We start from the raw sequence: 16493 nt of genomic DNA, 5'->3' as shown, positions 1-16493 counted from the left end.
ATAAATAACAAAACCCAAACAATTAAGTTAAATATACACTAATATTTATTCGAATATCTCTGCATATTTAGTATACAGTATACATTTAAATAATGTACATACACAAAACACTGCTTTTGTTGCTGGTATTAATACACAATAGTAAAATACATTGATATATCATCATAATTGCGGATTATGTATGCCTGTGCTCAGTATTCAGTACTATGTATTTAATATGCATAGAGTCTTACGTAGAGTCTTAACTTAAAACATTGAACTTCCGCTCCGTTCGTAGAGGTGCTTGCGAAGAAAACGACACACTCTGGTAACAAATACATGGGCCTCAACTAAGCAATATTCTCAACCTAACTCAGGCTAAACGAAAAAGTTTTTCTTATAGATTGTTGCAGCTAATTTCGGGTCAGATCCGGCCGAAAAGGAATTGAAGCTTTTCTAGCCAGCATCGCCAACCGTATTTGGTTTTGTTCAGCTTTTTTTCGTTCACTCGATGAGCAGCAACCAGGGCATCTTAATTGTACGTTAAACAACAATAATGAGCGACGACTAAAAGCGGAAACTAGTTTGGATTTCGCCTTTCTAAACACAACACTACTCAATACATTTATGCATCTATATAGACCGCGTATGTGTGCCTGGGAATGATAGTTAGGGGGTAGATGATGAGAGTTAGAAACCAGACCAAATGGGCAAGAAAGGGATCCGGAGAGTAGTGGGTGCATGACTGCCTGTGATGATCACAACCCACCAGACATGACATGGGGAACAAACTAGCTGCGACCACAACTTAGGCCTGGCTTTCGTCGCGACCGCCGAGCACCTGACCCGGAATGTTTGACTCGCGATGCATCGGCGACTGAGAGGGCACCTGCACCTGAGCATCAGCCACATCGTTGTAGGGCGGTGGTGGCGGTATTCCTCCGATCACCTCCATTCCTCCATCAATGACTTCCAAATCCTCCTCCTCTTCGTTGTCCAATCCCTCGTCGATGTTAACATTAACGGACGCGTCGCTACGTCGCATTGGCGGCGTGTTGGCATTCACGTGCATTGTATTGTTGTTGTTGGGTATATCGTTGTTGTTGTCCATGTTGGCATCTGTGTTGGAAGCGGCATTGGCCGTAGTTGCTCCAGCAAGGGCAACAAAGAGAGGAGCCACTGCCTGAGCGGCCTCAGTGCCACTAGCCTCTGCCTGGTCTTCCTGGTAATTGGACATGGCCACTTGGTAAGACGGTGGCGGAGCTTGTTTCAGATACTGGGCAATGGCCTCATCATAATTGGGCAGCAGCGTGGAGTAGGCACGCTCCTCGCCACCAAAAGATCCGCCAACGTTATGTACTCCAGTCGGGGGCTCCAGGAAGGGGAACAGGGTGCGTACATGCTGCTGGCGCAGGGTCAAGTACTTGTAGCAACGCCAGACGATACCAATGCAGTAGGCCTTGAGGAAAACAATGCAGACAAAGACGACCAAAACGACTACAACCAATTCCTCGGGCGGCAGCTCCAGAAGCTTCTCGCGCCAGGGCAAGCGGTGCGACTCGGAAATCATGCGGTGAATAGCCTGAAGGTAGCACAGATATCCAGCAGCAGTTAGGCTAAGGAGGAAGAAATATTTAAGTTATATATAATATTATTTTCCAACTTTAGATCTGTTTACTTACGTTGTAATGGCAAAATCAAAGAGCTGGAGGCAGAAAAACGGTAGCAAGTGAGAGGGCTTTCCCTTAATGGTTCCGTAGATCATCATCAGAGTTATGGCTATCATACAAGTGCACACCAAGCCACCCATGTCAAAGTTTTCTGAGGTTTAAAAAAGAAATTAGAAATCTTGGCTAAAAAGAAGTTAAATTGGATTCTCACGGTAACGATTACGGTAGTTGAAGGAGTGATCGCGGTAGGCGTAGGGAGGATCCACCTTGCTGAGCGGCGTGGGCAGGGCCGGGGCACTAAGATCCACTGTGGAGTCGTGGCTTCCACCCTCTAGCTCGTCCATCATCTCGGGATTTCGCCAAATAACTGCCAGGACACTCAATGCCAGGATGTTCAAGAACTGAAAGAGAAAACAATGCAAAGTATAAGTATTATTGTCCGGGATATAGCTTGTGAAACGATTTAATCATTATATTAACCAAACAAAATAGACATATATCAGCAGACACCTCAATGGGTTCTTTGTTTTTCAAGGGCCACTTCGATTAGACAATCTAAAAGATAAATTATCTATTCATTTTAATTTATAATTCGAAAGCTAAGGTTTTTTTCAAGATATATATTTTTGCGCAAATTTAGCAAACAAACATTCAAAATCAATCAGTAGTTTTGGAAGGATCTGAATCGCCAGCCGCCTGAGTCCGTTCACAACCCACACACACGTTGCTGGCATCCGCCTTCTCAAAGGTCTGCCAGTAATCCCGCTGCTGGCACTGCAAATAGTTCAGGTACTCCACAAACGACTCAAAGGTGAAGTCCAGTGCTAGTTTGCAGTGTAGTCGGTGGTGGTGATGACAGTTGCGATCGTAAATCCAATTCCTATGCATGGGCGGTGTGGCGCCAGTTCGCTGGAGGTGCTGCTTGAAGGCCTCGCGATCGGTGCCATAGAAAATCCGCGTCGTAGTGTAGGCAATGCCTTCATGGATTCCCTGACGCACGTCCTGATGGCCAACGATATTTCTAACTTCCAAGGCAGAGATGTCCGTCCGCTGTAGGCGGATAAGCAGCCAGGGAGGAATCAATCCGAATCGAATACATCCTACAACCTTTGCCGTGATTCCCTCACGCTTTGGCCACTCATAATTTAACCACCGTACAACGGACATAAACACCTCCAGCTCTGAGTTCACACCGATATCATTGGACGAAAGCAGCATTCGCAGCGGTTTTAAGGGCAGCTCCAGGAACTCCTTCGTAGCCACGAACGTTAAAAAAAACAAGGAAATGCGCAAGAGTAACATGGTATGATTGGCCTCCACCTTGAGAAGCTTTGCTTCCAAGTACAGCATCGCGGCAGCTTCCTCTTTGAAGCCCGTGGCTATACAAGCTTCGCATTGGGTAACCAACTGTGGAATTTGTAGAAATTGAGCCGCATGAAGCAACTCCAAGAGTCCGATACGCGGCAGAAACGGATTGGTCTCGATCATCCAGTCGTAAAGAAGGCCGAAGGCGCGAGGAGTTACCACTTCGGCAGGCAGCTCGATGCTCAGTTCGTTCCCAATATCCCGAAACATGGCAGAATAGCTCTGAAGGACAATCAGATGCACAGGGAAGTGATTGTGGCCGATGGTCACTATGGCGTTAGTCTGCACTCGGCAGCGCGCCAGCTCCACAATGTGGTCGTACAGATTGGACTTCTCGGGCAGGAACTTGCGGTGTTCCGGCGACTTCCAAGTGTCCGGTACTCTGTGTCCTATCGAGAACAATCGTTGCTCCTTCAGCTTGCCACTTCCACTAACCTGAACCGCCAAATCATTCGCTTCGGATGAGGAACAGCTCCGGTTCGCGGCAGGCCTTTTGTATAGACATGTTAGATCCTTATCTTCGGACTCAAAAGGACTTCCATATGGACCATTTGACTCTGTTGCCTCCGAATGGTCCTCCTCTTGCGAGTCCCAAGCCGGCCTTCTGTAGAGACATTTCAGCTCCTTTTTCTCCGAAAGTTCCTCCTCTTGGGACTCGAGCGGCCTTACAGATAGATAAGTTCGCTCCGTTTTCTCCGAAGAGCCCTCCTCTTGCGAATCGGCCGGCCTTTTATAAAGAACTTTTAGTTCCTTTTCCTCCTCCACTTCGGCCTCGGCCGACCTTACGGATAGATTCAGCTTATCCGTTTTCTCCAAACTATCGTCCTCTTGTAACCCTCCCGGCTTTTTATATAGAACTATAACCTCCTTTTTCTTTAAATGGTCCTCTTTGGGATTAACGTCTCCAGTTTCCTCCACCTTACTTGCATTGCTTAGTTCCGAGTCGCATAGGTATTCGCATTCGTCACCAGTACTGGCGCCGTCGGTACGGAGCATTGCATTGGAATCACGCAGACACCTTTACCGCTGGGACAGCTTCTTCGGGGCCGCTTTCATCGGAAGTGAGCATTGGGGGGAAAATGTGTCTGGCCAGAAACCTATTGTATTTAATTCTGAGTAAAATCTGAGTGGAAAGTCAACCCATATTCGATTTTCTCAAGGATCACGAGTGGGGAATTTCAAACCCAATCTATCCATCTAAAAGTCTTTCAAGTACTCATAGCAGGTGTGTCAGCCGGCTCATCGCGATAAGGCAAGAGCCCAAAATAGATAAGAGTCATTTGATTTGATTTGCAACTGTTGGCTGATAGCTGACAGCGGAATTAACAATTCTCGAATTTATGGCAGAGACCATCAGGAAGGTTGCTTAAGAAGATAGATACCCCGAGGCAGAGTAAACTCCCGCTCCCGCTGGAGTTAATGTTTGCACATCACTTGTCGGGTACGTGTAGTTTATAAAAATAAGTGAACAGCTCATGCAAATATCTTGTTGCTGTTTGCACAAATGGCCGTGCTTGGATATCCGATTTTGTGTCCAAGTATCTCAGGTTGATGGCTTTGTTTTCAACACGCCTCGACCTTTGATGCGGCATTCATTTCTCATATATTCTTCTCCCCATTACCCCCTGAAGGAAATTGAATCTTATCTGCATAGCGGAATGTATCAACAGTCCATCGTCATCATAGCGAATGAGTCAATCATCTTGGCCATCCGACAGCGAAAGTTCTTATCAGCCGAAATGCATTCGCCATTTTAGTGAAGGTGATAGCTCCAGTGCTCCTCAAACTGTTATCATTGGGGTAGCGCATGTGAGGGAGAGTTCTGCCATGAAACGTGACCTGACCGCCCATAAATGCCCGGTATCACAACAAACGCATTATAAACGAAATAAGCAGATCAGCAATTCACATGCTACACTGAGAAAAATCTATAAATAATGATGAAAAAATAGAATATTATTCAATAAAATAATGATATGGCAAACTATAACTATTATTTTTTCTACCCAAGTAGAGCAAGGGAAACGCTTTTCCAGCCAATGTATTTTTTCCAGTGTAACAATTGTTTATGCAAAGTCACGAGCTTGTGAAAGGTTAGTTTTAGACAATGAAGCTTCCCCCGATGGTGAAACTTCCGCTGCACGAAGAAATTGTCATGCTTTGATCTTATTTTTAGGCAAATTTGATCAAATGACGCACTACCTCATCACGTACTCCCCCATTGACGTCACAATGGGGGAAAGTGAGTTGAAGTTTCAGAGTCACTGGGGGGGGGGGGTCACAGTTTGTCGGAAACTGGGCAATTGGGAAATTGATTTTTCCCCTTCGCCGACACTGAACAGGGTCAAATTTTTCGCACAGGCAATGAGAGTTGCATGCGTGGGTGGCACTGCAAGCAAGTATTTGTGTATATCCGCTGGGACAGGTGTGTATACGTACACCCACCGCCTACGCGTTGCACCTCCTTTCAAAGGTCAAGGGGCATGGGCATTAAGGAATCGTTTTTATTAGTTGTTTTGCTTACCAGGTGCCACAAGCCGATCATCAGGGTGGCGGTGTGAACATGCAGGCCAAAGCAGCAGGTAAACTCCTTCAGGTGACGAATGTTGCTACTGGTGGTAGCGGCGTTGTTGCCATTGTTGTTGTTAGCGGCGGCGGTGGTGCCGTGGAGCTGGTTGCGTTGCGGACCCATTTTTAAGTGGATCCTAAACATTGCTCGCCCCACAAACTGCGAAAGAGAACGAAGGCAATAAAGAGTTCAGAGCATTGCAATAATTGTGTTTATTTCTGTGCCCCACACACAACACACACACAACCGCGAAACCCCAATTAAGTAAATGTGTGTGTATTTGTTATTGTGTGCCACTTTTCACGGTTCCCTTGAAAATTTTCCATCCAACACTTTACGCAATTGATTTGCCAATTTCGTTTGATTCACTTATCTCCTACCTCGGATGTATGTAATAATGCAACTCGAGCAGCTTTTCAGTTTGATTTGTGTCCAATTTTGGTGTATTCAATTTTATTTAACTGCTGCGCAGCGAAGAAAATCCCTCTTTTCTTCGCAAGAGCAAAAATCCCAAAACAACGGTCTCACAAAATTAACAGTATTGGCAGCACTGAAAAATTTGATTTTTCAAAACAAAATGATGTTTTAACTCGAAATTTGCAGAACTAGGACAACGATAAATTTAAATAAACAATTTTCTCAAGCTTTTATTCTTTTTATATAAGTAATACAGCGTTTCAAAGTATCTTGTATGAAATTAAAGTAAAAATTGTGATGGCTATTTCTTCATTCATTCATAGCTGTCCTTTTAATAATACTTTAAATATTCTGTTTGTATTATTAACTAATAAATAAATAATAATTAAAGAGAGTTCTATTTAAATAACAAAGTTTGTTTTTTAATACCAGATTTAAAAATATTTGAATATTTATCAAAATCGACTACGGTCACACTTATGTTTGTTTTTGCTCATGTTGGAAGGGAAAGAAACTGCATACAAACAGAAACAGAGAGACTCGGGAACGAACTGAATACTTGGGCTCGCACGCCTTCATCGGACTATAATCAGTGCATATATTTATTTATCGGCGAATTAGTGAACGTGGAGTGCAATTGCAGTTATATAAAAAAAACGCGCAACGGTAACTGCACATTTACAGTAAGTTCCGTTTATCAGTTCTGCACGATGTGCTCTCTGATTTTCTCTTTGTTGCTCCCTCACACCCCTGCTGCATTTCCCAACTACGTCACACCGAATTCACTTTTGTTTGCTATTTATAGACTCGAATTAACTGCACTCTGCTCATCCACGAAACTTGGGATAAAGAGAAATAGTCCGTTTTTGGTGGTTCGATGGTCTCTTGTGGTGTCTGGTGGGTCGAGTTCATATCACGATGTGTGGCGGTTCGTGTTATCAGCGCCAAACAACAGCTAGTCGTAAACCATGTTTTGCGAATCAACAATGTTTTCGGTCTGCCAATCGGATAGGGTTTGAGGCCCCAGCTGATTCGGGGGGTCATAAACAAGGTACCTCCACTCATGTTCGTTTTTTGACGCCGTCAGCCTTCTAGCTGCGGTGGCGCTGTGGTCTAAGTGGCTGGAAGGGCCCCTGTACCTTTGAAACGAAACTGTTGAGTCGTGAGTTCGAATCTCCGCCCATGCTTGTTGGCTTCTTTCGACGATTACCCACGTTATTTAGCCGTTAACTCCTTGGGCAACATTAATTTTTTATTTTTTATAGTTAATTTTTTTGTATTTTGTCCTATTTCTAAGTCTGGAACTTAACAACCATGATTTTCTTTATTTAGAGCATGAAATTCCTTATTTAATGATTTATTTTTTGAATCGCAGAAACGACCTGGAAAAAATCGAGGTATATTTAGAAAGGAGCTCCTTTAGCCTCCCCACCCTTCCCAGTACTGGCTCTCCGCCTGTCGTTTCGCACTCTCTCCGAATCCGAATCCGACTCCAAGTGATGACGTAATTTGAAGCGCTGCAATCCTCAGTCTTGTTTTGGTCTTATAAGAAATACATGCTCCGGGAACCGGTTTTGGATAGTTTACTTTTGTTTTCGGAACTGCGCCGCACCAAAACAAACTCGCCATCTGCTGTCGACCAGCCCACCGCGCCCCCACCCCAACCACTCATCTCCCACCTCAGCCCAGCCCCCCTCCAACCACTTTTCCAAGATGGGTTTAAGAGTCCGATACAATCATCGGACGATTATAGAGCCTGATTGTCTCGTCGTCCATATCAATGAGAGTCGCGGCTGTCGAGGTGTCGAAAGCACAGGCAACATCGCTAATGTGCGCTCGTTTGTTTATTTATGGGCAGCAGCAGCATGAGTAGCTTCCGCTGCGGCCTTGACATGGTTACAACACTCGTCCAGCTCCAGTAATTGTCCGCCGACAAAGCACGACTGCTTCCAATGGGTATGGTATGGAATCGCCCTCGTTTGATCTTGTTCTAATTATAGAACCTGCCCCCCTTACGAATCTTTTTTGGAAATACAGTGGAGTTCGTGTTGGTAAGACCACTTTTCCGTGGCTTTCATTCGTTATCTGTTGGTTGAGGGATAGATAATACCTGTGAGAGAGTTATGAGTTCCTTCAAAATGGTATCTGAAACTGATAAAGTAACTACACATCAATTATACTTTTAATTTATTTGTTTATTCAAATTCCCTCTCAAACTAGACACTCTAGACACCATACTTTTATGAAGAAACACTTGCTTATCAAAAGAAAGATCCAATATTTCATGTCTGATAGTTCCCCCTTTCGCGTGGGACTTCATTACAACTGTCGTATGGCTTTCTCGCACGCGGCCAAGATGCGCGGTGACATCATCATTACAGAGTGGCAGAGTCATTGATGATTGGATGCGTTTTCCGTCCGGTTCAGGGCGCAAGCTCTATGGGTATTATTTGTGACCACCCACATGAATTGTCGCCCACCCGGGAAGGTGTATCCCATCCACTCCGTTACAGAGACTGGCGTTACAGTTTGGCGGAACGAAAGTGGGTCAACCGGTTGGGTTACATTTTAGGGCGCTCGCTATCAACACGCAACCTGTCAGATCGATAATCCACGACGACCCAGATCCCTTACAAAAATTTGTAAACAAACAAATGCCAACATATCTCACATCTACATATGTATCTGGGTTCTTTTCAGAGCGGGAATTCCTGTGCCAGCATTGAGCCATGGGTCAGATCATGGGATCCATGCAGAGCAACGTAGCCGACGTGTTTAGTGGCCGGCGAAAGCGGAGGCGGAGCACCGACTCTTCGGCGGGGGCGGATGAGCAGGCCCACCTGGACGCCACGGTGCCAAAAAAGTTAGTGGCTTACATCGATATTCCATTCCATACTTCTAAATGAACTCTTATTCCGTAGGAAAAAGCTGCTAACCACCACCCAGTATATATACAAAGCCCTGTTCAAGGAGCAGCAGAACTCCGACGTAGCTGTCATGGCTCTGGACAAGGTGTGGCATTTGCACAAGGTGTACCTGAGCCAGAGTCCCTACTTCTACACCATGTTCAACGGAACGTGGCGGGAGGCGCAGCAGAACTTTGTCCAGATAACGATCCTCGACGATCGAATAACCGTGGCCAGTCTGGACGCCGTCTTTGGATCGATGTACTCCGATGAGATTGAAATAGAACCTGCGGACGTTATTCCAGTGTTAGCGACGGCGACGCTCTTCCATCTGGACGGCATTATCGACAAGTGCTCCGAGGTTATGGTGGACTCCATAAGTCCGGAGACAGCCATCCAGTACTACGAGGCTGCCTGCCAATACGGAGTCGTTGGAGTCAAGAAATCCACCTTCCAGTGGTTCCAAATAAACCTACTGAGCATATACAGCAAGTTCCCCAATCTCCTGAGGCAGATCTCAATCGAACTGATGAGCGCTCTGACCGCCAGCCACGATCTGTACGTGATGCAGACCGAGTTCTCATTGTATACCCTGCTGCGCACTTGGATGTTCCTGCGAATACATCCCGACTATGATCCCGAAGACCCGGTGCAGCGGGCCGAGGCACTGAAAACGCAGGAGCGGCTAGCCAATGCCGGCGTGGAAACTCACACGCCCAGCGTGGACGTCGTACAGTGGACGTATTTCACTAACCGAATGGAGGAGCGTTCGTTCCTGGCCACGCCAGAGGGACAGCCGTACATTCGTGTCTTTCAGAGGCTTCGCACACAGTACCTGACGAATCACTACATGGATCTAAAGATCATATACAATGATAACATCATACCCAAAGAGTGGCTCTACCGTCACATTCACAGCCACTGGGAGGCGTTGCTGCGGATAGATCACGGGCAGGAGGATTGGTAAGATGCTATCCCCCTTTTTTTATCCACAAACTATAGCATTATCTTTCTTCCGAAATTACAGCAGTCCGACGCAGCTGGACGACGAGCAGTTCTTTGAGAACTGCATGCGGTGTGGGCGCCTACTCCTCGAGCCTGGCTATCAAAAATGGCGCTGGACGGGCTTCAACTTTGGCATGGATCTCATCCTGATAATGGACTCGCGCCGTCTCAACATTCGGCGCCATCACCGGCATGAGCACGAGCGGGTGCTGAGCCTGCAGACGCGGAGAAAGTTCATGGTTCGGACTACGGTGACCTCTATAAATGCCCGCCGACAGCCTGTCTTCACACAGACCTCCGAGATCTGCACCCTGAGTCTGGAGAAAAACGAGGAGGTGCCGCTCATGGTTCTCGATCCAAAGCTGGTGCATCCGCTTCTAATCTCCATCAACATGTTGGTGGTAAACCCACCGAATCAAAGTTTCAAGGAAGTTGTGCCGTATAGCGAGGACGGGACGACGTCTCTTTCTGATCCCATTTCGGAAATTGGTGCCGACTGCGAAAGACCACTCACACCAGCCAGTGCCGACGACTCGGCGGTCTTCATTGGCGACTCTGGACCATCGACGCCGTCATCGCCAGCAGCACGGCCGCGAATCGCCTGGTCGGCAAGCGATGCGGACGCCATTTGCGGCGACCGGGCGTGCTGAGCGCGCTCCAACCAATTGTCCACTCAATCCACCACTACCAGTACCACCAGTTTTTGTTCATTTACTCGTTAACGTTGTTACCGGGCCTCGATGTAGTTTTTAATTGTAAATTCTTTTATCGCCACTGCGATTGGCACTCAATCCGCATAATTGTACATTCATCGCTAGCGTATCAGAGATCGTCTGGTATGCGAAAATCTATATTTTTGTATATCGTTTACATCATTATTAGATTGTAATAATGGCCAACCACTATCAATTCTTAGAGTAAGAGCACACTCTAGTGCCCTCGCACCTACGTAGATGTTGCAAAACGTAGTTTTAAATGATTCAGCGTTTAAAGATGTGATTGTTATGTTTAAGTAACAAGTAACGTGGCAAGTAACTAATATATAGAAAAGCGTATTCGGAAATTGTATGTTCAACGCATCTAACTAACTGTCCTAACACATTTTTACTCGCTTCATGTACGCACAGTAACCATTACCTTGAGTGATTTATTAAAGTTTACACCTAATTACAACGATTCGATTTTTATTTGACATCAAAATTGAACAGATCTTGTATGACAAACTGCCGCCAGGACACAATGGCGTTCAACAGCAGCCAGCTAGACTGGCATTGGGTTTTACTCTCACGACATGAGTCTCGAAGGGTTCTGAGAAACCAATTTATCCTCTGGCTACGCGCCCAGTACATGTATCTGGACTTGCGGGCTGCTTCCACATACGGCTCCTTCTCCTTCGGGCACATACATCGCCACAATGTGCCTGCCATGATAGACACCTCGGTCGCTGGCAGGCCTTGCAGCCATTCTCGGTTGCACCTTCGGAAATGGACCAGAAACCTGAAGAAAGGGTTACGCCCGCCGCCTTTATAAACATGCTCCCCAGCACGGAACGACTGGTTCCGAGTCGCATTGCAGATGGCTGCACAGGGCTTCGATCTCCGACGGCACTTGATTTTCGTCCGTCCCATTTTGGTCTGAAATTTTGACTGAATGCCCCAACAACTGCGTATACATATATATTATATTTGTATAACAATTAATTCAAAGTACATATGCAGGGTATTTTAACAATTCAATTGTTTGCAATTAACAACGAAAAATTTAATAAAATTTATCTAGTTCCCATATACATCCCATACACACCAAACAAATTCGCTTTCGGATTATGAATATACATTGATTCCGTACAGAATAATCGCCGGAATGTAGTCCGGTTTACATAATACCATTTAGTAATAAAAGAGTTCGGGGAAGTTCGTCTCATAGATGGGCTTCTCATTGCTCGCCTGCAGTTGAGCCGCCTTATTGTCGCTCTGCGTGATCTGTCGTTCCACGGCCAGGGAATTAAAAAGCTCGTTTAGGCGATTCTGAATGAGATCGTGCTGGAATCAGATAAAAAAGAGAATTTATTATCACGTTATCTAACTCGCAGTTCAAGATCTCACCTTGGGTTCAGTGCGTCTCATCAGATCGTCAAATTCACCTTCTCGGAAGTTCCGCACAATCTGCATCTGGCGTTCTCGCTGCTCCCTCTTGGCAGCCTCCGTGGGTTCTGCCAGAGCCCGCTTCATAGCCTCGAAGTTGAACTCCGGAGCTAAAAGCTTCTTGCAGACACCAGGGGAACTGCTCACGCTGTCCACGTCCCCGTTGTAGACGGTGAGGTCTGCCGAGCTGTTTCGCTGCGTTAGCTGAGTGCTGACGGACTCCACCCATGAGTGACGGTGGCCCGGGTGGTCCGTCTGGTTAAGAGTATACGGGGTGCCAGTATTTAGTCGCTGGGCATCCATGCCCGCGTTTTGCAGGCACTCTCCCAGCGCCAGTTTATCAATGGAGAGGTGTGGGAGCGCCAGGTTCAGGTTCTTGCCGGACATTTTCTTGGGCTCCAGTAGGGGCGGTAGGAAGTGGGTGGCTTCCTCGCGACGCGCGTCCACAATTTTCTGGGCGTAGTCCAGAAGGTTGTTAATTCCACTTACTCGTGAGATAAGCACCAACAGGGCAATGGAAATGGCGTGCAAATTGCATTTATGCACATTTCCCAGGGTGTCCACAGTACTTGCTACTTGCTGAATGCTGAAACGGAATATAAAGATTAGATTTTATTGCTCCCAAACGTAAGCACTATGACTCACCCCAAGATGAATAGCAGAAACTCCTGTACTGTTTCGTTGCAGGACATCTCCACGATGAGCAGGGCGGCGGTGTTAAAGCTGGAGGTCAGCGCGTCAACGCGATCCGAGAGGGCCATGCTGTCGATGAGCGCCTGCATGATATTCGCTCCGTACTTATGCGTGAAGATTATGTCGGAGCGGGATGGTGGTTCCTGGGACAGCGCAGGGTATGGCTTCACAGAGACGCTGCTAAGCACCTGTTCGTTCTGGTGGCGGTCGAGCAGCGCCTGGAAGATCTGCATAACAACCATTCGAGTGGGATCATGAGGCGCCCGGGCCATCTTCAGCAGAGGCTGCAGGAAAGAGGCCGGGAATGCCTTCTCGAACGAGACAGTGCTGTACTGGGTGCCAACTTTGAGCAGGGACTTGAGCAGTATGTTCTGTAGCATCTGATCGCCCCGACTCTTCTTCGAGAGATCGGGCACCGTGTTCATGATGAATAACATGATTTCGATCTTCTGATAGTCCGGATGGTGGTTGGCGAACTCTCCCAGAGCGTTGATCAGCGCCTCCTGGTACTGCGACTCCTCCGGCGTGATCTCGGTGGTGGTGCTGACGCTGGTGCGGAGGTGGGTCAGCAGGTTATTGATGATGTCCAGGGCGGATGGTCCAACACTTTCGCCCGCCGCTATGGCGATAATCTTCGACAGCACAACAGCCAGCGATGTGCGTGTTTTGGGCGAAGACTTGAAGTTGCTATCAAGATGCTGCATCAGCGTCTCCACCACAGTGTACGAGTACTGCGGCTGGATGGAGATCATGACAATACGGAATGTATGGATCGCAAATGTGTTGGGCACCCACAGCTCATGACGGTCCAAATGACTGTTGATAAGAAGAGGCGAACAACTGATTAGCATCTGTGGTTAATGCATCCGGGTGAGTAACTTACGTCAACAACGGCTTCAGCACACTACGAATGTGTCCGAAGGAGGCGCGACCCACCAGTTCTCGGAGCACTTCCTCGGCCAGTGCCGGTGGCGTTACATTGGTGGCGTCTTCCACGGGAGTGAGATCACCTGACTGCGTTGATAAACAAAAAACTCATTAGTTTAGACTGTAACATTAAGGGGGTAAGGCTCTAATTAACATTCACTATGCTTATATAATGGTAAAATTCGAATCATTACCGCCAGTAAATTTTTCTTCACGAACATAACGTTTACACAAAACTGTTTGGTTATTGTTGTGTGTTGGTTGTGTTGTGGTTAGTTTGGGTTTGGTTTGCATTAACAAATACACGAAAACGAAATGCAAAATACATCGAAATTAGTTCAGTAATCAGCCAATGGGACAGACATTTCCTATCGGTTTGGCGAGTCCAGATCCTCGCAATACCAACCTGCATATTGAAGAGCAGCGAGGGCACAATCTTCTCCATGTGCTGGGCCTCCCAAATGTTCTCCACCAGGTCGTCGGACACAGTTTTCCGGATGACTCCCTGCAGGCCCTTGATTCCAGCTAGTCTCAGACTGTCCCGCAAACTGGCCGCATCGCTGTGGCACATCGACGAAAATTTCGAGATGAAGAAGTCGTAACGGCGATGGTAGGAAGGGGTGTCCTCATTGATGTTGGCGAATTTAACAAACTGAAGAGGACAGGAGGTATGAGAAAAGTCTTTTTGCTTTTGTGAGTAGTATCTTACCGAATTGGTTGCCATAATCTTGAGATTAGGGTTTGAGTCCTCCAGCAGCTTCTGTACCATACGAAGAAACGACTCCACGAAGAGGTTAAGAGTGGTCTGGGCATGGCAGGCCTGAAGCAGCAGGTCCATGGCCTCCATGGCGATCTCAGCCAGCCTGTGGAAGAACAGGATTTAATACAGTTCAAAGGTTATTCTTAGGTAAGTGGGAAACTCACTTGTATCGCTTTCGGTTGATGTCCTTGGTGGCCTTCTGGTACAAGTATTCGCCAATTCGATCCAGCTTGTCCGGTGAGCTGAGCGAGTAGAAGGTTAGTTTCTCCATGTTGGACTTCACCAGACCGTCCTCCGGATTCACGGGGAAGATGTTGTCGACCAGGCGCTTGTAGCGCGGCCTCAGGGCCGAGCAGCACCCACAGCAGCCTAGAACGGCACAAGGAAAGGCACAGCGATTAGAGGGATTTGGCAGGCAGACACGGAGGCAGCGGTACGTGAACATGGCGCCACCTCTCTCGCCGGCGGAGTGGTGAGCTTGTGAAAATCGCTCAGGTCGTGTGGGTGCGACCACCATTTTCCGCTTAATCTTATCGCGATAATTGCTCCGCGGACCATAGTTTCGCTGTTCGGATTGCCAGGGCCGTCGAGAAGCCATGTCGGGCCCCGGGGCATGGATTTCTCACGGGCCCTTTTTCGTTTTCGTCCCGCTGACCCCCCGGTCATTAGACCCCGCTGCCGGGCCCCTGTCCATTGCGGGCCCCGGGAAAATTACCCGGCTGACCCCCCCTCTCAACGGCCCTGCGGATTGCCCTTAGTCGCGTGTCCGTCTCCCCCTTTGCGACTGTGCATATGTGTGCCAAGCTGAGTGATTGGACTGCTCATCGTTTCCGCACTTCCTCCTTCCTGCCCAGCCCTTAAAACCTTTCCTCCATCGATTTGAAAAGTGTCGTCATTCCTCGCCAATGGCTTTGATATTATTTGTGTGTTGGTGTCGAGGTCAATTCGCTCAATGGTCCGTGGCACGGAACGCTCCGGTCCCTATATCACCTGCCCCCTGAAACGCTTACCAGGCATGACGGCGTCCGCTGCTAACACGTAATTTGTTTCCCGGGGCCGTTATCACGGCATAAGATAAATAAAACGCTTCGACTTTATCGTGATACAAGGAAACTTTGTCTAGTGATGCCAGATGTTGATTCCGTTTATGGCGTTGCCTTACCGGTTAGTTAAATGGCAATCTGGCAACGCCACTCACAATTTTCATGCATGAATCAGGCATGAGCGAAATGTCTAAAGATTCCGCTTATATTTTATGGTTTAACTTTTAATTTAGTTAAAGAAGGGAGTTTAAAAAGGGAAATCCATAAAAAGGATTGCTAGAGAGATACTTTTTTAAAGGATTTCATAAAAAATGATTAAACTTAGTTTGTTTAGAAGTCTAGGATTCCCCTTAACTATAGAAATTCCTCATTGAAACCGTTTTATTTTAATTTGAAAGAAAATTTTTTAGTAAAAATAATAATAGTTATCCAAAAAAACTATATTTTTAAGGATTCTCATATACTTACAACTTGGATCCGTGCATCTCTGCACAAAACTGTCGAAGAACTCGGGTAATTCCGGCGGTTCGAAGCAGCAACGTATCAGGGCCATTTTAAACTTTATTATTGCCAAAAGAAATTGGCCCACTCTACCACAGGACGTTGACCATGAACTTTAGTTATTTTTAGCGCGAAACTTAGTCCGTTTTTAGCTGCTTTGTTGTTGCTTCGGGTCAGCTGATATCTCGCGACTAACGGGAACAAAGCTCGGATTTGTTCGCAATTGAGCTTTTTATGGCCATAATGGGTACCTTATATCACAGGGGCTTCAATTTTGGCTTTGCCAAATGATGCCATTTTCACTTTTTTAGCTTACACTCTTAATGAATACCAATATAGCGCGTAATACGAGTTTCCTAAGTTGTCTACTGTCTAAAATAATACTGCAATTGCTTTGGCCAAATAAAATTGATCAATTAAGGGTGGAAATTTGTGAAATCAAAAACTTAAACCGCACACAGCGAGAACAACAAACTGAATGGAAAATGTGTGCTATGAAAATGGGTTTTTCGCA

The 16493-nt window shown here is 46.6% G+C and overlaps 5 protein-coding genes across 9 annotated transcripts in view; 1 reads left to right on the top strand and 4 right to left on the bottom strand.

The window, feature by feature from the left end:
• Positions 1 to 22: 22 nt before the first annotated feature.
• Positions 23 to 6120, bottom strand: LOC6495417 (tetraspanning orphan receptor). Its single transcript, XM_014907818.3, has 5 exons — positions 5964 to 6120; positions 5539 to 5742; positions 1861 to 2050; positions 1662 to 1800; positions 23 to 1595 (listed from the first exon to the last, which is right to left on the bottom strand). The coding sequence occupies exons 2-5, from the start codon at positions 5725 to 5727 to the stop codon at positions 788 to 790; spliced, it is 1326 nt and encodes a 441-aa protein (XP_014763304.1). The 5' UTR covers positions 5728 to 5742; positions 5964 to 6120; the 3' UTR covers positions 23 to 787.
• On the bottom strand, positions 1977 to 5530 carry LOC26514191. Its single transcript, XM_014908502.3, has one exon. It carries the CDS (start codon positions 4008 to 4010, stop codon positions 2307 to 2309), a length of 1704 nt encoding a protein of 567 aa, XP_014763988.1. The 5' UTR covers positions 4011 to 5530; the 3' UTR covers positions 1977 to 2306.
• Positions 6121 to 6442: 322 nt separating the features above from the next.
• Positions 6443 to 11084, top strand: LOC6495229 (protein germ cell-less). Its single transcript, XM_001958765.4, has 4 exons — positions 6443 to 6683; positions 8701 to 8863; positions 8922 to 9869; positions 9934 to 11084. The coding sequence occupies exons 2-4, from the start codon at positions 8730 to 8732 to the stop codon at positions 10559 to 10561; spliced, it is 1710 nt and encodes a 569-aa protein (XP_001958801.1). The 5' UTR covers positions 6443 to 6683; positions 8701 to 8729; the 3' UTR covers positions 10562 to 11084.
• LOC6502548 lies at positions 11079 to 11550 on the bottom strand. Its single transcript, XM_001958764.4, has one exon. The coding sequence runs from the start codon at positions 11537 to 11539 to the stop codon at positions 11096 to 11098; it is 444 nt and encodes a 147-aa protein (XP_001958800.1). The 5' UTR covers positions 11540 to 11550; the 3' UTR covers positions 11079 to 11095.
• An 81-nt stretch (positions 11551 to 11631) lies between these two features.
• Positions 11632 to 16493, bottom strand: part of LOC6495416 (protein EFR3 homolog cmp44E) — a 56540-nt gene continuing 51678 nt past the window's right edge. The window contains exons 1-9 of one of the 5 annotated variants that reach the window (XM_001958763.4): positions 15947 to 16459; positions 14600 to 14804; positions 14385 to 14538; positions 14082 to 14327; positions 13870 to 13911; positions 13632 to 13762; positions 12701 to 13564; positions 12017 to 12641; positions 11632 to 11953 (exon numbers count right to left, since the gene is read on the bottom strand). In XM_001958763.4, the coding sequence (XP_001958799.1) occupies positions 11801 to 11953; positions 12017 to 12641; positions 12701 to 13564; positions 13632 to 13762; positions 13870 to 13911; positions 14082 to 14327; positions 14385 to 14538; positions 14600 to 14804; positions 15947 to 16031 (2505 nt within the window). In that variant the 5' untranslated portion in view covers positions 16032 to 16459 and the 3' untranslated portion in view covers positions 11632 to 11800. Of the gene's footprint in view, positions 11954 to 12016; positions 12642 to 12700; positions 13565 to 13631; positions 13763 to 13869; positions 13912 to 14081; positions 14328 to 14384; positions 14539 to 14599; positions 14805 to 15445; positions 15590 to 15946; positions 16460 to 16493 lie in introns of those variants that run through there. The other 4 variants (XM_014907815.3, XM_014907816.3, XM_014907817.3 and 1 more) reach the window with 4 other exon arrangements.

The sequence above is a fragment of the Drosophila ananassae genome, chromosome 3L, assembly GCF_017639315.1.
Source record: "Drosophila ananassae strain 14024-0371.13 chromosome 3L, ASM1763931v2, whole genome shotgun sequence".
Classification (NCBI taxonomy): Eukaryota; Metazoa; Arthropoda; class Insecta; order Diptera; family Drosophilidae; genus Drosophila; species Drosophila ananassae.
The sequence above is the reverse complement of the archived record's forward strand: the minus strand, read 5'-3'. Positions and strand labels throughout refer to the sequence as shown.